At 45.1% G+C, this 18,469-nt stretch overlaps 1 protein-coding gene across 3 annotated transcripts in view; it reads left to right on the forward strand.

Annotated features, from left to right (window-relative positions):
* The first annotated feature begins 8,166 nt into the window (after positions 1-8,166).
* SPATA13 (spermatogenesis associated 13) overlaps positions 8,167-18,469 on the forward strand; it is a 73,978-nt gene continuing 63,675 nt past the window's right edge. For all 3 annotated transcript variants that reach the window (XM_044274904.1, XM_044274905.1, XM_044274906.1), the window contains exons 1-2: positions 8,167-8,418; positions 10,757-12,510. In XM_044274904.1, the coding sequence (XP_044130839.1) occupies positions 10,918-12,510 (1,593 nt within the window). In that variant the 5' untranslated portion in view covers positions 8,167-8,418; positions 10,757-10,917. The remainder of the gene's footprint in view (positions 8,419-10,756; positions 12,511-18,469) is intronic.

The following is an 18,469-nucleotide window of genomic DNA, read 5'->3' on the forward strand; positions in this document are numbered from 1 at the left end:
GCTATAGCTCATTTTTAATTACTTTTTTTGAAAGTACAGGAACACAAAAAGTTTATTTGATAGTTTTTTTGTTCAGGAGAGCAGAGGCAATTGTTACAGACGAAGCCCTCAGAGAGCTTGTTTGATGAGTTTCCGACTGAGCAGCCTGCAATGTATAATAATTCATGCAGGCAGCAGAAGTCAGACGGATACATTTTTTTTTTAAAGAAAAAGCATTTGCAGAAATGATTTTTAGCAAAAAATAACATTTCAGTAAACAAAAAGCACCCACAGGTGCCTGTATACTTCAATCTTCTATTCCTATGGCCAAACCCCCTACAAGAAATCATATCTCCCCATATTGTCACTAAGAGGAAATCAATAGTGGTGGACCACCAGTGGAGGCTCAGCATATAAAACAGTTTTAAAAACTGCAGCTGTTCCCAACCTGTCACTCAAGCTTTGCGGCCATTCACAGAGTAGTACGTCACATCGATGTGTCCTAAAACAGGTTGCAGGGCAGCTGAGCCATGCATTTCAAGAGCCTCTGTCGGCATGATCAACCCCATTAAACCAGGCATACTGCCTGGTAGAGTTGATCATACTGAGTAAAACTATATCTTTCTTTTCTATAAAGGGTTAATAATGACTGAACTATATTAATTTTTATATTTATGTAAATTACCTAGTTGGAGCACCGTTGGGCTGGTCATAGAGCTAGGAGCACTGATATCGCAATGCCCCCTGTGTTCTCTGTATCCCCCCTCCCAAAATTCTTCAATGGAAGGAGTTTGAAACAACCAGGGCTCTTCCTAGATCTGGCCACCTCACCAAGCTCAGTAATTGGAGGAAAAGCCTTGGTAAGAGAGGTGACAAAGAAGGTCAGGGTCTCTCTGGCTCCAAAGATCCTGTGTGCAGATGGGAGAACCTTTCAGAAGGTCAACCATCACTATAGCGCTTCAAGAATCTGGGCTCTATGGCAGAGTGGCCAGAAAGAAGCTTCTCCTCAGTAAAATACACATGAGAGTTTGCAACAACAACAAAAAAAACACCCAAGGCACTCTCAGACTGTGAGAAACAAGATCTTCTGGTCTGATGAAACCAAGATTAAACTTTCTGGCCTCAATTCTAAGTGTCATGTTTGTGGGAAACCAGGCTCTGCGCGTCACCTGTCCAATACCATCCCTACAGTGAAGGATGGTGGTGGCAGCATCATGCTGGGGGCTGGGACTAGGACAGGGAGACTGGTCAGGGTTGAGGGAAAGCTGGATGGAACAAAGTACTGAGATATTCATGAAAACCTGATCCAGAGTGCTCTGGACCTCAGACTGGGTTGAAGGTTCACTTGACAACAAGACAAATGACCCTAAGCACACAACCAAGACAACATAGGAGTGAATGTCCTTGAGTGGTCCAGCCAGAGCCCTGACTTTAATCCAATCGAACATCTCCCGAGAGACCAGAAAATGGCTGGCCACCGATAGTCCCCATCCAAACTGACTGAGCTTGAGATTATCTGCAGAGAAGAATGGCAAAAAAATCCCCAAATCCAGTGTGACATCATCCCCAAGAAGATTGGAGGCTGTGATCACTGCCAAAGGGGCTGAAGTAAAGGGTCTGAATACTTATGTCAATGCAAGATTTTACCTTTTCCTTTTCAATAAATTAGCAAAGATGTCTAACATTCTGCTTCCGCTTTTTCATTATGGGGCATTAAGTGCAGATAGATAAAACATTAGCACAAGGCCATAACATAACAAAATGTGAACAAAGTGAAGGGTTCTGAGGACTTTCCGAATGCATTGTAAATCGTGAAATATAAATGAGTGCTTTTTCTATAAGTGGTATTTGCATTATGAATCGTCTGTTTAGTCTTTTTATATCCCCATTTTTCCATCAAGGCCGCGAAAAGCAAATTACAGACTGAGTCACTAGCAGCTTGCTGGCAGGGCTTTTGCCTACAGCCACTTATCTGAAGTCAGGCTACTTATTTTTAGCGTCTGCTATGTCACCGGCTGTGCCTCGCTCATACTTAAACTTTCCAAAACTTCCTTAGTCAGTTTAGGCTACTTTCACACTAGCGATAATATTTTCCAGGAATTGAGATCCGTCATAGGGTCTCAATACCGGAAAAAAAACGCTTCCATTTTGAACAGAACGGAGCGCTCCAAAATGCATTCCGTTCCGTTCTCATACCGGGGAGCAAACTGCAGCATGCAGCGGTTTCCTTTCCGTCCTGGGATGTGGAGCAAGACGGATCCGTCATTAACTCCATTGAAAGTCAATGGAGGACGGATCCGTTTTCTGTTGTGTCGGATGCAGTAAAAACACTAGTGTGGAAGTAGCCTTCACCAAATTTCTTTATTTTTTATTTTTTTTTAAACCGCTGGAAAGCAAACAAGGGTATTGTATTCTGCAGAATGTCGCCATTCAAGTCTTCACTGTAACTGTTTAGAGAAAAACCGTATATAAGCAGACAATGGTCCTTTATTCCACAGGTAAAACGGGTGAGTGTTATTCGATAAATAATAGACTGTGCTGAAATTCTGCTATACAGTTGTCCACCGGCCTTTATAAGGTTAATTTCATGACTACTCATTGTATTAAATCTCACAGCTCAGACCTATCGATCTGCCCATTATACACGGCTCATTTCCATGGTTACAACCACCCTGCAATCCATCAGTGGTGGTCGTGCTTGCACACTATAGGTCAGGTTTCCTGATGCAGTTTCGGAAGCCAAAATCAGGAATGGATCATACAAAGAGGTGTAGAAACACAATTCACACCTAAATTTAGGTGCAACGGCATTTAAAAAGGTGCAACCCCATAGTCTGTGACTTTTTTTTTTTACAACAGTTTCTGGCTGCGCCCAGATTATCAGGGACGGGCTAGATGTCTGGTGCTGTCAATCAACAGGCAGCTGGGCGCTTCTTCACCTGTGGGGACAGCCCCTCACAGGTAAGGCTTCGTTCACATCTCCGTTCTGAGATCCGGCAGGCTGTTCCAGCACAGAGTAGCCTGCCGGATCCTCTACTTCACCGGTGGATCCCCATTGATGTCTGGTGATGATCCAGCAGATTTTTGGCATAAATGCCTGGTTTCAGACGGTCAAAAACTGTTGCATGCAACAAGTTTTTTGTCTGGCTGAAGCGCCGTATCTCTGAAACAAAGATGTAGAGAAAGTTAATACCTGGCACTTACTAATGTATTGTGATTGTCCATATTGCTTCCTCTGCTGGCTGGATTCATGTTTCCATCACATTATAAACTGCTCGTTTCCATGGTTACAACCACCCTGCAATCCATCAGTGGTGGTCGTGCTTGCACACTATAGGAAAATGCACCGACCGACGTGTGCTCCCGCGGTTCGGGCATGACCACCGTTGCTGGATTGCAGAGTGATCATAACCCCTGGAAAAGAGCAGTGTATAATGTGATGAAAAATGAATCCAGCCAGCAAAGGAGGCAATATGGACAATCACAATGCATTAGTAAGTGCCTTGTATTCACTTTCTCTACATGATAAATGCCATTTGCCCTTTAAAAGCTTCTTGATTCGTTAGAATCAATTCACTCATCCCTAGCGCACATACATTAGTTAATCTAGGCCACGGTGTGCAATAAAAGCCAGAAAAAAATGCAGGTGGCAAATGAAGCATATGATTATTCTGATCAAAAAAAAAAATTGCCAACGCAAATTCATTCGTAACACCTCATTCACACGTCAGTGTTCGGTCAGTGATTTCCATCAGTGATTTTGAGCCAAAACCAGGTGCGGCTCTGAACACAGAACAGGAGCAGATCTTTCCCTTATACCTTATGTCTGTGGAGGCTCCAGTCCTGGTTTTGGGTCACATTCACTGATGGAAATCACTGACGTGCGAATGAAGCTAAGGCCTCATGCACACGACTGTTCCGTTTTTTGCAGATCCGCAAAACACGGAAGCCGCCCGTGTGCCTTCCGCAATTTACGGAACTGGCGGCCCATTGTAGAAATGCCTGTTCTTGTCCGCAAAACGGACAAAAATAGGACATGTTATATTTTTTTTGCGGGGCTATGTAACGGAGCAACAGATGCGGACAGCACATGGAGTGCTGTCCGCATCTTTTGCGGCCCCATTAAAGTTAATGGGTCCGCATCCGAGCCGCAAAAACTGTGGCAGTTGTGTGCATGAGGCCTTAGGCTACTTTCACATTAGCATTTTTGGCGGATCAGTCATGGATCTGCAAAAACGCTTCTGTTACAATAATACAACCGCATGCATCCGTCATGAACAGATGCGGTTGTATTATGTCTTCTATAGCCATGGCGGATCCGTCATAAATAGTGTTGAGCGAACTTCTGTTTTAAGTTCGGCGTCTAAAGTTCGGCTTCCGGTTAGCGGAGAATCCCGATATGGATTCCGAATTCCGTTGTGGTCCGTGGTAGCGGAATCAATAATCGGCCATTATTGATTCCGCTACCACGGACCACAAAGGTATTCGGAATCCATATTGGGATTCTCCGCTAACCGGAAGCCGAACTTTAGACGCCGAACTTAAAACAGAAGTTCGCTCAACACTATTCATAAACACCACTGAAAGTCAATTGGGGACGAATCAGTTTTCTATTGTGCCAGATTGTGTCAGAGAAAACGGATCCGTCCTTATTGACTTACATTGTGTGTCAGGACGGATCCGTCTTGCAGCGTTTTTCTGTCCGCGATGGGGACGCAACCATTATGGTGCATTCTGTTTCGTTCAGTTCAGTTTTGCCCCCATTGACAATGACGGATCTCAATAGCGGAATTGAAAACGCTAGTGTGAAAGTAGCCTTAAAGGGAACCTGTCACCAGTATTTTGTGTATAGAGAGGAGGACATGGGCTGCTAGATGGCCGCTAGCACATCCGCAATATCCAGTCCCCAGAGCTCTCTGTGCTTTTATTGTGTTAAAAAACCGTTTTGATTGATATGCAAATGAACCTGATATGTGTCCTGTATCCGGAGAAGAGTCCAGCGGAAAGGAGCCCAGCACCGCCCCGCGTCCTCCGAATCTCCTCCTTGCTGGCTGACGTCACAGAGCTGGAGCGCCGAAATCTCGCGATGCGCAGGGAATGAACATGATGCCGACACTGCGCATGCGCTAGTTCGCGCATCGCGAGATTTCGGCGCTCCAGCTCTGTGACGTCAGCCAGCAAGGAGGAGATTCGGAGAACGCGGGGCGGTGCTGGGCTCCTTTCCGCTGGACTCATCTCCGGATACAGGACACATATCAGGTTCATTTGCATATCAATCAAAACGGTTTTTTAACACAATAAAAGCACAGAGAGCTCTGGGGACTGGGTATTGCGGATGTGCTAGCGGCGATCTAGCAGCCCATGTCCCCAGCTCTATGGCCAAAATCCTGGTGACAGGTTCCCTTTAAGGGCCTTTAGCCTTCCATCATGCACAGCTCTTTCTTGTGGGGGGGTTTTTCCACTGCATTTGGCATTTTTTAATTTTTAGATTTGCTCTTCTGGGTTTTGGCCCCACTCCTGGTTTTGGCCCCACTCCTGGTTTTGGCTAATGCTAAATACTGACGGCTTGAGATTGGCCTATTCTTTAGAGATTATACCAGCGGATAATTTCTTCATATAATATTATTGTTATTATAATTGGAAGCACTCACTTGACAAGTGGGAGCGATTAGTTGATAACTGGAAGAGCTGGGGAGGAGGGTTACATTCTCCGGAGGACTTGTCAGCATTATAGACTAAAGGAGTTATCCCACAAATTTATAACAGTTTTTCACTCACGTATTGTTTGCCTTTCCAGGATGCATTGCAATTAGCTCTTGTTAACCCCTTACTCCCCTGCATAGAAAATAACCTCTTACACAGTGGCGTACATAGAGAAGTAAGGGCCCCATAGCAGGGATCAAACCAGGCCCCGAACACAAGACAGAAGGGTTTCCGTCTAGACCCCTTTCAGTGACCCTTGGGCCATTTTTTCCACTGCCCTATTTGCTAAAAGTTGTTTCTTTAGTTTAGGCCTCATGCACACGACCGTAGTTCTGGTCCACATCCGAGCTGCAGTTTTTGCAGCTCAGGTGCGGACCCATTCACTTCAATGGGGCCGCAAAAGATGCGGACAGCACTCCGTGTGCTGTCCGCATCCGTTGCTCAGTTCCGTAGCCCCGCCCAAAAAATATAACATGTCCTATTCTTGTCTGTTTTGTGGACAAGAATAGACATTTCTACAATGGGCAAATTGCAGAAGGCACACGGGCGTCTTCCGTTTATTGCGGATGCGCGGTTTGCGGACTACAAAAAACAGAACGGTCGTGTGCATGAGGCCTTGGAGGATAGAGTCCTGACCACGTTTTCACCCCCAGTAGAAGAGGAGATAATCCCTACTAAGACTGGGCCCCATCTTGCCCTGGGTCCCATAGCAGGCGCATGGTCTGCCGCTATGGTAGTTACGCCCCTGCTCTTACATATAGGCCAGAGATACGTAGTGTGTAACGCCCCCACTATTTCTTACTCCACATTCTATAGAGAGATATAGCTATATACGTATGTCCATGAAGTTAGAAGTAGTGATGAATGAATAAGGGCTCATGTACTCGACCGTATGTATTTTGTGGTCCGCAAGAACAGATTCGCAAAAAATACATACTTATGACGTCCGTGTGCATTCCGTATTTGGTGGAACAGAACAGCTGGCCCCTAATAGAATAGTCCTATCCTTGTCCGTAATATGGACAATAACAGGACATGTTCTATTTTTTTGCATAACAGAAATACGGAAACGGAATGCACATGGAGTAACTTCAGTTTTTTTTGAAGACCTATTGAAAAGAATGGTTCCGCATATGGTCCGCAAAAAAAACGGAACGGACACAGAAAGAAAATACGTTTGTGTGCATGAGCCCTAAATGAAAGGTGTCTGGACCTCTTCTCTATGAGATCACTGCACCAGCAATAAGAGGGGGAAGGGAGCAGCTACTGAGCATGTCAGTCCGCCTCTGAACGCAGGAGAATGTGGACCAGAAGGTCCGCAACCTCTGGCACGGCAGCTGTGGGGAAACTACAATTCCCAGCATGCATACTTGCATAGCTGTGCTTAAAGGGGTTGTCTCATGACAGACAATGGGGGCATATCACTAGGATATGCCCCCATTGTCTTATAGGTGTGAGTCCCACTGCTGGGATCTGCACCTATATCGAGAACAAATCCCCGAAAGTGAAGGAGGGCGCACTGCGCAGCCGCCATTCATTCATTTTCTAGAAGTGAATGGAAGCGGCGGCAGTACGCTCCCATTCACTTCTATGGGGAGCCGGCTTGGTGGTGGCCGGACCGGAGTCCTCCAGCCACCACCTTACGGGGCTCCGTTCTCGATATAGGTGCCCCCCACACCTACAAGACAATGGAGGCATATCCTAGCAATATGCCCCCATTGTCTATGAGGAGACAACCCCTTTAAAACGCCCATAGAAGAGAACGGAGCATGCTAGGAGCTGTGGTTCCAGAGGTCGCTGACCCTTGTACTACAGGGAAGTAACTAGTAGCCGCAGAGGTCACAGCTGCCCTACGCCATGGTGCCTGAGGGTACGGCCACACGTTCAGGGGTTCTGATGGAGCTTTGGAAACCAAAACCAGGAGTGAATTCTAAAAAAGGAGAAGCCATACCTGTCCTTTAGCTAGGTTCCACTCTGCATCACACACATATATATAATACATACACCAGACATGATACATGCTGCATCTTGATGCACACACAGTAGCAGGAGGCAGCCCAGCGCTCCCAATGGCTGTGGGGCATTTACCTGTCTCCTATGTAATCTGCTCTAATAACCTATAAAAGTGTATGACACCACACAGCTATATTAATAATAATCCCTGGGACATGAAAGACATGCCTGGCAGCACACACAGTAAATCACAGCACTGTCATTTCTAACACATGGGAGTAATAGAGGCAAGGCTCTAATCCTATCTCCCCTCCTTCCTGCCATTCAATGCAAGCCATCAGAATGCTGCTGATTAAATGTGCTAATAAGTCCCCCAGCAGGACACCTCGCCCAGAGCCTGCACCAGGGACCAGGCTTGTGTGGGAAGAGTTGGGAACAAGCCTCCCCCATCTCCTAACAGCTTCTCCTCCCTCTGCCTCCCAGTCTACACCCTCCTCCTCCCCCTCCCCAAATGCACTCCCTGCTGCCAGCTGCACAATTCCTCTGGTTTAGCCTGGCTCTCAGCTGAAGCCTGCACATCACACTGGCTCCCTTGGACTTTTCTCGGGCTCCTTCAAGCAGCTATGGGCTCCTTGACTTCTGCAAATCCATAAGGGATGCATATAGATCACCCTTTTCTACAAATGACATGTACTGGAGAGAAAGGCAAGACAGAGGAGCTGCCTCCTTCAGCAGTGGGGACCACCAGACAGACTGCCTCTAGGCACCTTGCATCAGTCACAGGTAGGTTTCCTCCTTCCAGCACCTACCTACCCTTCTGCTGATCAGCTTCTCCTGTGCTTTTACATCTGGTGGATTAATGATTTACTTTGTGACTATATGTAGGTAACGTTGGGTGCAGCCACGATGCAAAGGGTTTATTTATTTATTTATTTATTAGCATTTTCTTGTAAATACATATAATCTGGATTCATTCAGGTGAATTGGAGGAATAAAGAGATCATGGAGAGGCTGAGGAAGTGATCTGAGGGCTGCGACCTCCCATGGGGAGGTGTAAGATGTGAGCTGGCAGTGCACCTGTTACCTGGAGGTGGAGGGGTAGACCCAGCCGGCTCTGCACTGACTTACTGCAGCCTTCACCAAGGTATAGCTGTCTGATCCCTGTGGTACTACAAATGCCAGCATGTAGACTAAAGATGACCATACACATTAGATAGGAGAGGGTTGAATAATCTTGAGCTTGTTTGCAGACACGGCCATACACCTTTTACTCCATGTTGGGCGTTACAGTAGATCGCGCTGCCAATGAAACCAGACGATGGATGAAAGATCTTTCTGGGAATGTTCTTTCCAAGAGACATCTATTAAACACAGCCGACTTCTTCTTTTTTTAGCGATGATAGTCTGCCATCGGTCTGCTAAAATGATCATTAAAATTCACGCAACGAACCATCTTTTTGGTTGAAATCGTCCATCTTGACCAACTTTAGACTAATACGTATGGCCACCTGTAGATGCATCGCCATAGGTTGGCTGTTAACAGGTAGTTATAATAGCAGGGGGGTTTTTACGGTTACATTTAGAGATGAGCGAATTTTCATATCTTGAAAATTCGTTCACGCTTCGTTTACTGGTAAAAGGTGAATTGCGTTATGTATTCCGTTACTATCTGCATAACGTTGTTGTTCTCCTGCATAACGGAAACGTGACGGATCCGTTTTGCAGCCCATAGACTTCTATTATGACGGAATGAATAACGGAATGCCTCTAAAGGAATAGAATTGCGTTATGGTCCGTGGTAACAGAATCCATAACGCAATTCACCTTTTTACCAGTGAACGAATTTCATAACCTGAAATTCGCTTGCCTCTAGTTACGTTGTATCCCAGTAATCCTAATATTGAAAACTGTGGTGGAAGGCTCTACATGGTCTACAAATATCTACATGGTCTACAAATTTTGGATAGTCTTCCAAGGAGATGATGATGGATCACTCTGAGACATCAAGTCTAGCCTGGGAAAGCTTATTATCTAGACCAGTCAAGTGTGTGTGGCCAGTAGCCCCCCTGCTGGTTCACAGCTTTTTTGTTTTGTGTGTTGTCGTTGCTAAGGGGGGCTTCATTTCCTGTTTGTCTTGTCCAAGCCTTGAAAGTTCACATGGATTTCCCTACCTGACCATTATTAAACTGTAAATGATGTATACTTCGAAGGGGTGGGCAGCATTTCTTCTCGTACCACCAACCTTGTGCTTCTTAGTGTAGCCTTGGCCTTTGTATATTTCATGAAGTGTGGATTCATGGCTTATAATGTCTTACTGTATGCAGAAGTAGCAGGCTGACCGCACTAGCAGCTGATTCTGGATTAGGTGTATCACCCAGCAACCAGTCATTAATGAGTAACCGGTTTGTACATAAATCAAGTGGTGTGCCTTTCCACCCCTGCCCCCCTCCAGTGTCATCATCTGTCACGCTAGTTTGCTCTGGCATGATTTTGGTATTTTTGAATAACCAAGCAAATATCCATTTGAGGTCTGCAAGTTTACTTTACCTTTTTATTAAGGACGGTATTAAAATTCACAGTAAAATATTGGCCAGCGTAGACAGCTTCAGTAGGTTTGCAAACAAAGGGCTTGTTCATGTGGTGGAGATGATGGAAGTCTTGTATTTTGAGTACTCACAGTTTTTCCAGTTGCAGTGTATGTCTCCGAGTCCACCCTATCTAAAATTATCATGACAGCCTTAATATTTCCTTATGTATGGTATGATGGCATTTCCTCCAAGACTGCAAATAGCCTTCTGCAGGCCCAGCTCTACAGTCCTGTGATGTCTTGGTAAGATTGACAGCTTTGTTTCTCCATCAGAATTGCCCCACAGTTTTCACATGGCTCCACACTTGCCACTTCACAATGGGATGAAAGCCCATGTTCTGAGTTCTCATTCATTAGGAGGTTACTGCTCCGCTGTCTTTCTGCTCTGCTGCAGCTTTCCCTTTCCAAGATCTCATGTGATGGGGGGTCTTAATAAAGCAGGACGCAGTCCCCTGCCCCCCATGCCACTTCCACTTGGGTAGAATTGTGTAAAGTGAAGATTTTCCTTAATGCTGGCTTTGTTTTGTTTTTAAGGGCGAGCAGAGGGCTGCCGTTGGGAACCTCCATGCAAACAATAGACGCGGGAAAGCAAGACACAAAAGACCTTGAGCAGATGACACTTTTGCATCTTGAAACAAGCTTATATTATAACGTCGTGCCTTAGCACCGTAGATTGAATTCATCCTGATGCTCACATGGTTGAGAGTATGACGTCACCCTCCAAGGGCTGTGGGAACAGTTCTGTAGTAACCTCTCAAGGTATAGACAAAAGTGTCTCAAGAACTCTCTCAGATGGCAGCTGTCACAATGGGACATGCAGCAATAAAGGGGACTCCCAGGATGATCAGGACTCCTTCAAGCCCTCAAACTTCTTCACTAGCTCAAAACAACGGCTGAGTCCTAATAATGAAAGGCCCCGTTCCATGATAGGTGTGGGAAACTCCTCAACCTGGAATGCATTGTCCTCTCTGAGGAAGATGGGTTCTTTTAAAAAACTCAAGTCATCGGTTTTGCAAGGAATTCAAGCAAAAGAAAACTCTAACATCATAAGCGAATGCAGAGGTGACATCCAGAAGTGCTTGTCTTCTGAGTGTTTGAGTTCTCAGACCACTTGTAGGTTGCCTAGCTCAAAATCATCGCCTGATCATTGTAATTTGGTAGATGGTCGCCAGTCTGATGGATCCGACATGGAGGAGCCTGATAACTCCTTCTTGCGAAGCACTCATAGATCCCGCAGCATTAGACGTGCCTACGGAGCTGGCCGAATCAACTTATTAGATAGTGACAAAACGCGTGTAGCCCATAGTCCTCTAAGTTTGTCTCCTGTTGGAAAGGAACACCATGTGTGTGAGATCATAGTGAAGGACCTGGAAAGCAACAAAGTCATCTACAGACGAAGTAAAAGCACAGACAACCTCAACTTTCTCAAAAAGAGCTCATTCAAAAGGAAATCTACTTCAAATCTAGCGGATGTAAAATCCAGTAGTGAAAAGGAGATCCTACAAAAAAGTAGTCTAAACACCTCTGAGGATGCTGATAATCTTGGTGGGACTCCTGAAAGAAGATCAAAGCGATGGAGAAGTCCAATCAGGGCAAAGGACTTTGATAGAGTATTAAAGATAATGAGCAATGTTACAGATGGACATTGGAAAAGAGACGGTAGCAAGTGCAGCTCTCCAACTCCTGAAGAACCCCACAAGAGTAGGCCAAACAGTCGGCTGCATGATGACTATTCCAGGAGAGTTTCTACCAGTGCTGACAATGAAAAGAAGAGGTGTATATATAATCCATATTCCCCATCTTCTGAGACGAGGATGCCACAGAACACCAGTAGAACCCAAATGAACGATCTTGAAACACACGTTCTGCCTACCAATTTAACTTTGTACTCTTCAGGAGGCCTTTCCGAAACATGTAGTCCATCTCCTACTAGCAGTAGCTTAAGCCAGTTGGCCAGTGATGTCTTTTATTCAGATACTGAGGAACTTAAATCGATCCCTCATTCTGCTTCAGATTTAGGAATTCCTGGAACACCCATGAGACCGACCGCTCCCAAGCCACAGAGCCCCAGTACTTCCATCGTGGGTACTAACCGCAACAGCAATTTATCATTGAGCTCTATGGAAAGTGATGAAAGGACTGAATTATGTGCCATAAAAGTAGACAGAAGTCCTCAGTCCTTTAAGGACACCATTAAGATTACTTATTATGATGATGGTACCGAGGATAGTGGCGTCAGCAGCCACTCTCAGCTGAGCCTCAACGTGGTTAATGAAGAAAAGCATGAGGTAAGAACCTTATATCGTAGTGATGACCATTTCAGGCATTGCGAGTGACAAGGTGAATCCTCGTTTATAAAAACTTGAATAGACTTAAAGTGGATGTATGGCTCATGCCAACCACTGGGTCGTGTTCTAAGGGTCCGCAATACATGGGGCACCGGCCGTGTGCACCCCGCATCACTGATGCAGACCCATTCACTTGAATAGGTCAGCAAATCCGGAGATGCGGTGCGGAAGCACGGATCGGAAGCACTACAGAGTGGTTCCATGGTGTTTCTGGCCGTGCCTTCGCACCGCAAAAAAGTAGGATGCGGATCGTGGACCCAATTCAAATGAATGGGTCCGCGATCTGCATGCGGCTGCCCCAAAGTAGCGCCCATGCATTGTGGACCGCAATTTGCGGTCCGCAGCACGGGCCCGGCTGGCACACGGCCGTGGGCATCCGCCCTAACTTGTAGTCTGATCACTATTGGCAACAATTCAACAATTTTAAATATCTGAGACCCACTGAATCCCTTCTTTATTATAGCATGAACAAGGTGGTGGGCAGGGGGGTACACAGATCTCACAGGGCCCCACAGAAAAACTTACTATGGGCCCCTGGTCCTACCCAGTTTTTCAATATTCGTGAATGCGTCAATCATTCCTAAGCAATGCAGAATGCAAGCTGCAATGCCCCAGATTTCTGATGAATTTACATTTGTAAGAAATTTTAATAAAAAAAAGTAATAAGAAACGTTGCCCTCCATCTCGCCCACGTAATCCGAATTCCACGGTGGAAAAAGAGGAACAGGTGCTTCTCAACTATAGGGTTCCTTATATTTACAACATACAAGTAAGATACATTGATAATCCTGCCTCTCCTCTATTACAAAGCTGTTTGCCTTCAGCCACCACTAGGGGGAGCTCAATGCATAGGAATTGATATACTTTACCAATGATCTCTTTGCACTGAGCTCCATCTAGTGGTCACATGATGCAAACAACTTTGGGGGAGATTTATCAAACTGGTGTAAAGTAGAACTGGCTTAGTTGCCTATAGCAACCAGATTTCACTTTTTCATTTTCCAAAGGAGCTGTAATAAATAAAAGGTGGAATCTGATTGGTTGCTATGGGCAACTAAGCCAGTTCTATGTTACACCAGTTTGATAAATCTTCCCCATTGTTTTCTTGCCAGACAAAAGGAAGAAGTTCAGCTTCAGGCCCCACCTCGTGCCCCCCAGCGGTCTGCCATTGAAGGTGTGATCATTGGTACCAATACATTTTTGTATTTGCTCAGACTTTTTTCAGCAGTCTCTGTGCTTTTCTGTCTCAGGACGGAGCTAGGATAACAAATTCCTGGACAACCCCCTTTAAGCTGCAAATCTCCTCATTTCAATAAGACCTGTCAGCCATGTGTTATGTCCATTGGTCAGTTCTCCCTATTGAGAGCGTGTGCATGCTCGGCCAAGTCAAGCATGCATCTCTAAGGGGGAGAGTTTGTTATGCATATGGCTCACCATAGTCGGATCACATCAGTCGTCCTGCTTTCTTGGTACGAATGTTAATTTGTACCGATTTGTTGGATTTTGGTAGAAAAATCTTGATGCGCTCAGGCAAAGGAACGCACATCTGATTGGGGTGGATCCTAAAAAAAAAAACATACACAATTGTGTGTTGTCTGCCAAATACACCAACAGTCTAATGTGTGTGGGGAGCTCCCAACCCTCCCCAATAGATGATATGGGGGAGAAGGATCGGGTAAAGCGAATATTTTTGCCTGATCCTTTTGTTCTCCTGGGAGATAAGCCATCATCAGACGTCTCTGGCAGCGACTTCCTTCTCTCTTCCCATTGAATATACCTGCACGTGGGAGACGGGAGACATAGGCCTGTCTCACACTGCCGGCAGTAGTTCCAGATCCGGCATTGCTGGATGTTATCAGAATATCCACCGACCCTATTGGGTCTGGCGGAGATCTGGCCGCTACCCCGGCATTATTCGGCCAGACAAATACTGCTGCGTGCCAACAGCTATTAAGTGTATGGCCGCCCTTGCTTGCTGACCGATCTCGGCCCCACCTTTCCTGATGAGTAAGGCTAGGGCTACACGATGACATGGGTCGCGCGACACATAGGGCACAACTACACTGCAACATGTTGCGCGACATTGGTGTCGCACGACTATTTTTATAATGATGGTATCTTGGATGGATTTTTTTGCTCCTGTCGTGTCGCAGCATGTTGCATATTGCAGTGCAACACCATAGACCATCATTATAAAAAATTGTTGCGCGACACATGTCGTCATGTAGCCCTAAGACCAGGATCCTTCCAGGGAAATCTATGGGCTGATTACGGAAGTTTTAGTCTTTCATTATGTGCTGACTTCCTCTAAGCTTGACGTGATTTGAGTTCTTCGCTCTACAAAGAAGCGTGTCCAGATCCTTATCTAATCCCTTGTAATAGGCTTGACTCTAAACATATACCATTGTGTAGTCAAAGCTCAGATTGTTTCCTGCGCGTTCTGTTTGATTTACGGCTTTGTTTATATTCGCGTAGGTATGACAAGTCCACGAAACGCAGACGCGCCTTATTTCTGCAGTTTTTACCCGGTGCAGCTGCTGCATATGTTTACTTTTGGTTGCGTCATTTAGAATACATTACGCGAGACAAAGCCGGTGCAGCACATGGTTTTATATCATCCTGTAGCTCCGGCACCACCTAGTGGACAAAGAACATTACTACATGAAACGATTGTACATAGAGCTCACTTTTTTAACTTTAAAAGGGAGATATAACTATTTAATGATGGCATGTCTTTTAATAATTTTCAGTAGTTGGCATCCAGGTATGGGAGGGAAAGGATGAGCGAGAAGGAAAAAAAAATTATAATCATTGAAGCCCACTTTCACATAGCCGTATAAGGCCCAAGCCACTCTGATAAAGCCAGGCCCTCTCCACTAGTTCTACTGAACCCATTAGGTTATATGATTATCTATGCTGGGTTTAGTAAGAACCGTGAAGGGGGTTCTAGGCTTTGAGACCAGACTAATGTATAGGGCAAACCTGCTAAAAAGCTGTCCCCTTTCCTGACATGTCTGTTTTAGTAACTACATGCGTTCCCCATGTAATAACAATTCTGGAGCCTCTATTCTTATTAGTTAATGTTGTGCCATTCTCTATTATTCCTGCTAGAAGTAATGAATCGTTTACTAACAGTTTGTAGTGAAGTGCCCGATAGCTGTTACCAGTTGGTGGGGGAGGGGGGGGCGCCTGCACAGACTACCAGTATACAATCAGTACTGCCAACCGCCTATTTCTCCACCCCCAGTAACACCCGTCTGAAGCTTCATTACAAACTGATAGTAAGGGTGCATACACACGACCGCGTGTATTTTGCGGTCTGCAAATAAAACGGATGACATTTGCGTGATGTCCATGTTGCATCCGTTTTTTCTCTTTTTGCGTACCCATCGTAACAATGCAATGCAAAATGGACAAGAATAGGAAATGTCGACAGCACAGGGACCAAAATTAAGGTTGTGTGCATGGGGCCTAATTCAGTCATAACTTCTAGAAGGAATAATAAAGGAATAGCACCACATAGAGTGATAACAACAGATGCTCCAGAATTATTACATGGGGAAGGCAGGAAGTTACTAAAACACACAGGAGAGGTGACAGGTCCTCTTTAATACACTTCTGGAGCCAACTGGATTTGGCCGTGTAACCTTCATAGACGTTGGTTGAAAAAAAGCAACACTTTGCTTGGCTCTTTCCTTAACACTGGGTTCAGACCTGAGCGTTCGCGATGGAGCACTCTGTATGCGCGATTGTACGGGGGTTTGCAATCGCGCATACAGAGACAAGCGAACGCCCATTGTCGCGCGTTCCAGCTGAAGTCTATGTACGGGAACGCGCGACAAGACGCCCCAAAGAAGCTCATGTACTTCTTGGGGTGTCGGGCGTTTTACAGCGCGTAGGAACGCGCTGTAAAACGCTCAGGTCTGAACCCAGCCTAAGACTTCAGTAGAGGTGGCCATGAACAGACGCCATCACCCCTTTAAAGTATGTGAAGAATGTGGCGGCTAGCAATAGGCAAAGCTCCCTTAGGGCTCATACACACGACCGTTGGGTGTTTTGAGGTCCACAAAACACTGATACCGGCCAAGTGCATTTTGCGGAACGGAACAGGTGGCCCCTAATAGAACAGTCCTATCATTGTCCGTAATGAGGACAATATTAGGACATGTTCGATATATTTTTTTTTTTGCAGAACAGCTATACGGACATGGAAAACACATGGAGTAATTTTTTTATTTATTTTTTTTGCAGCCCCATTGAAGTGAATGGTTCCGCATATGGGCCACAAGCCCCTTAGTGACCACCAATACAGCTGTCATTAACAGGCTGGGACACCGCCTTTTCACGGGGGCCCAGGCTAAGCGCTGCACAGGTCTCCCGGCAGAGAGACATGCTCCTGCTCTAACAGCCCAGACTGGCAGGAGTGCTGATCTGGGCTGTTTAACCTCTGTCTCTCATCGGCAATCTCATGCGACTGCAGGGTGACGGTGTGTGTGTGTATAGGCAGGCAGGGACCTGGTGTAGGCCCCAAGCATGCCTTGAGTGTTCTCCAGCAGGCTGCACCTCTCTGGTGTAGCCTGCTGGTCAATGTCAGTATAGCACTGACATTAAAATGCAATGTGCTATAGAGAGAGCACATTGTATTTTAGAAGCAATCAAATGATTGTCTATTATAGTCCCCTTGTGGGACTAAGTAGTTTAAAAAAAATTCCAATAAAAAATGTTTTTTTCCCTGTCAAATGTTTTTCAATAGAAAAAAAAATTCAAAAATAAAATCTCCCCAACATGTTTGGCATTGCCGCATCTGTAACAGCCCACACTACACAAATTATCCCCTATGGTGAAAACCGTAATAAAAAATAAAAAAAATTGACAGAATTAATACTTAATAACAAGCGATAAAGTGTTATTTACCCCACAATGATACCAATGAACCTTAAAAGTCATCCTGCAAAAATCAATCCCTCATACATCCCTCAAAAATATGGGTCTTGACCATGCAGAAAGATTCTTCTTCTTCTTCTTCTTATTATTATTATTATTATTATTATTATTATTATTTATTTTTTTTAAAAGGGTTTTAATGCACAAAAGTAGTAAAACATAAAATATATATATTTTTTATTTATTTGGTATCACTGTAATCGTACTGACCCATAAAATAAAGATATTATTAGAGATGAGTGAATTTCAGGTTATGAAATTCGTTCACGCTTCATTTACTGGTAAAAGGTAGGAGGTCATCATGATCAGTACCCGGATAACCCCTTTAAGCCAGGTCCACACAGGACAAGACACTCATATGAGCGGATTTTCGTTGAAATTTGAATGTTTAGTGTATATCTATTCAGGTGGATAGTCGCTGGGTGCACGTGCTTCTAGCTGGGGCCACCACAGAAGTCCGACTGTGTGAGATGTGTACTAAAGAAGTAGAGCATGAAGCTGATCATTTGTGGTGAGGACCTTCTCAGAACCCGGTATACTGCTGCTTCTGTGTAAATGGGAAGTACATCTTCATTTCCACTGCTTGTCAGGTTATTTTTAGCTGGGTTCACATCAAGTTTTGCCCTACAGTTAACGTAAACCTTGGAGGGGGGGGGGGGGATGCAAAAGTGAAGTACACTAATGCTTTTGTATCTTGCAGAGTCCAGTAAAAAAAAAAGTATACATGTTTAATAGGCGCCCTACCCTAGGGCCCACTATATAACGCTTCCCAGGTGTAGGAATGCTGAGTGGTATGTTGCGGCCTAAAATGTCTTTGTGTTTCACGGTGCTCCTACTTGGACACGGCTGGACCCCAGGCTTTGGCTCTGAAGCAATAAATAGGTGGAATAATTGAGGAATAAAAGAATAACGCAAGTCCAGACCTTGAGATGAAGTTCAATGGCAGCTTTACTTT

The sequence above is a fragment of the Bufo gargarizans genome, unplaced genomic scaffold (assembly GCF_014858855.1).
Source record: "Bufo gargarizans isolate SCDJY-AF-19 unplaced genomic scaffold, ASM1485885v1 original_scaffold_2116_pilon, whole genome shotgun sequence".
NCBI lineage: Eukaryota > Metazoa > Chordata > Amphibia > Anura > Bufonidae > Bufo > Bufo gargarizans.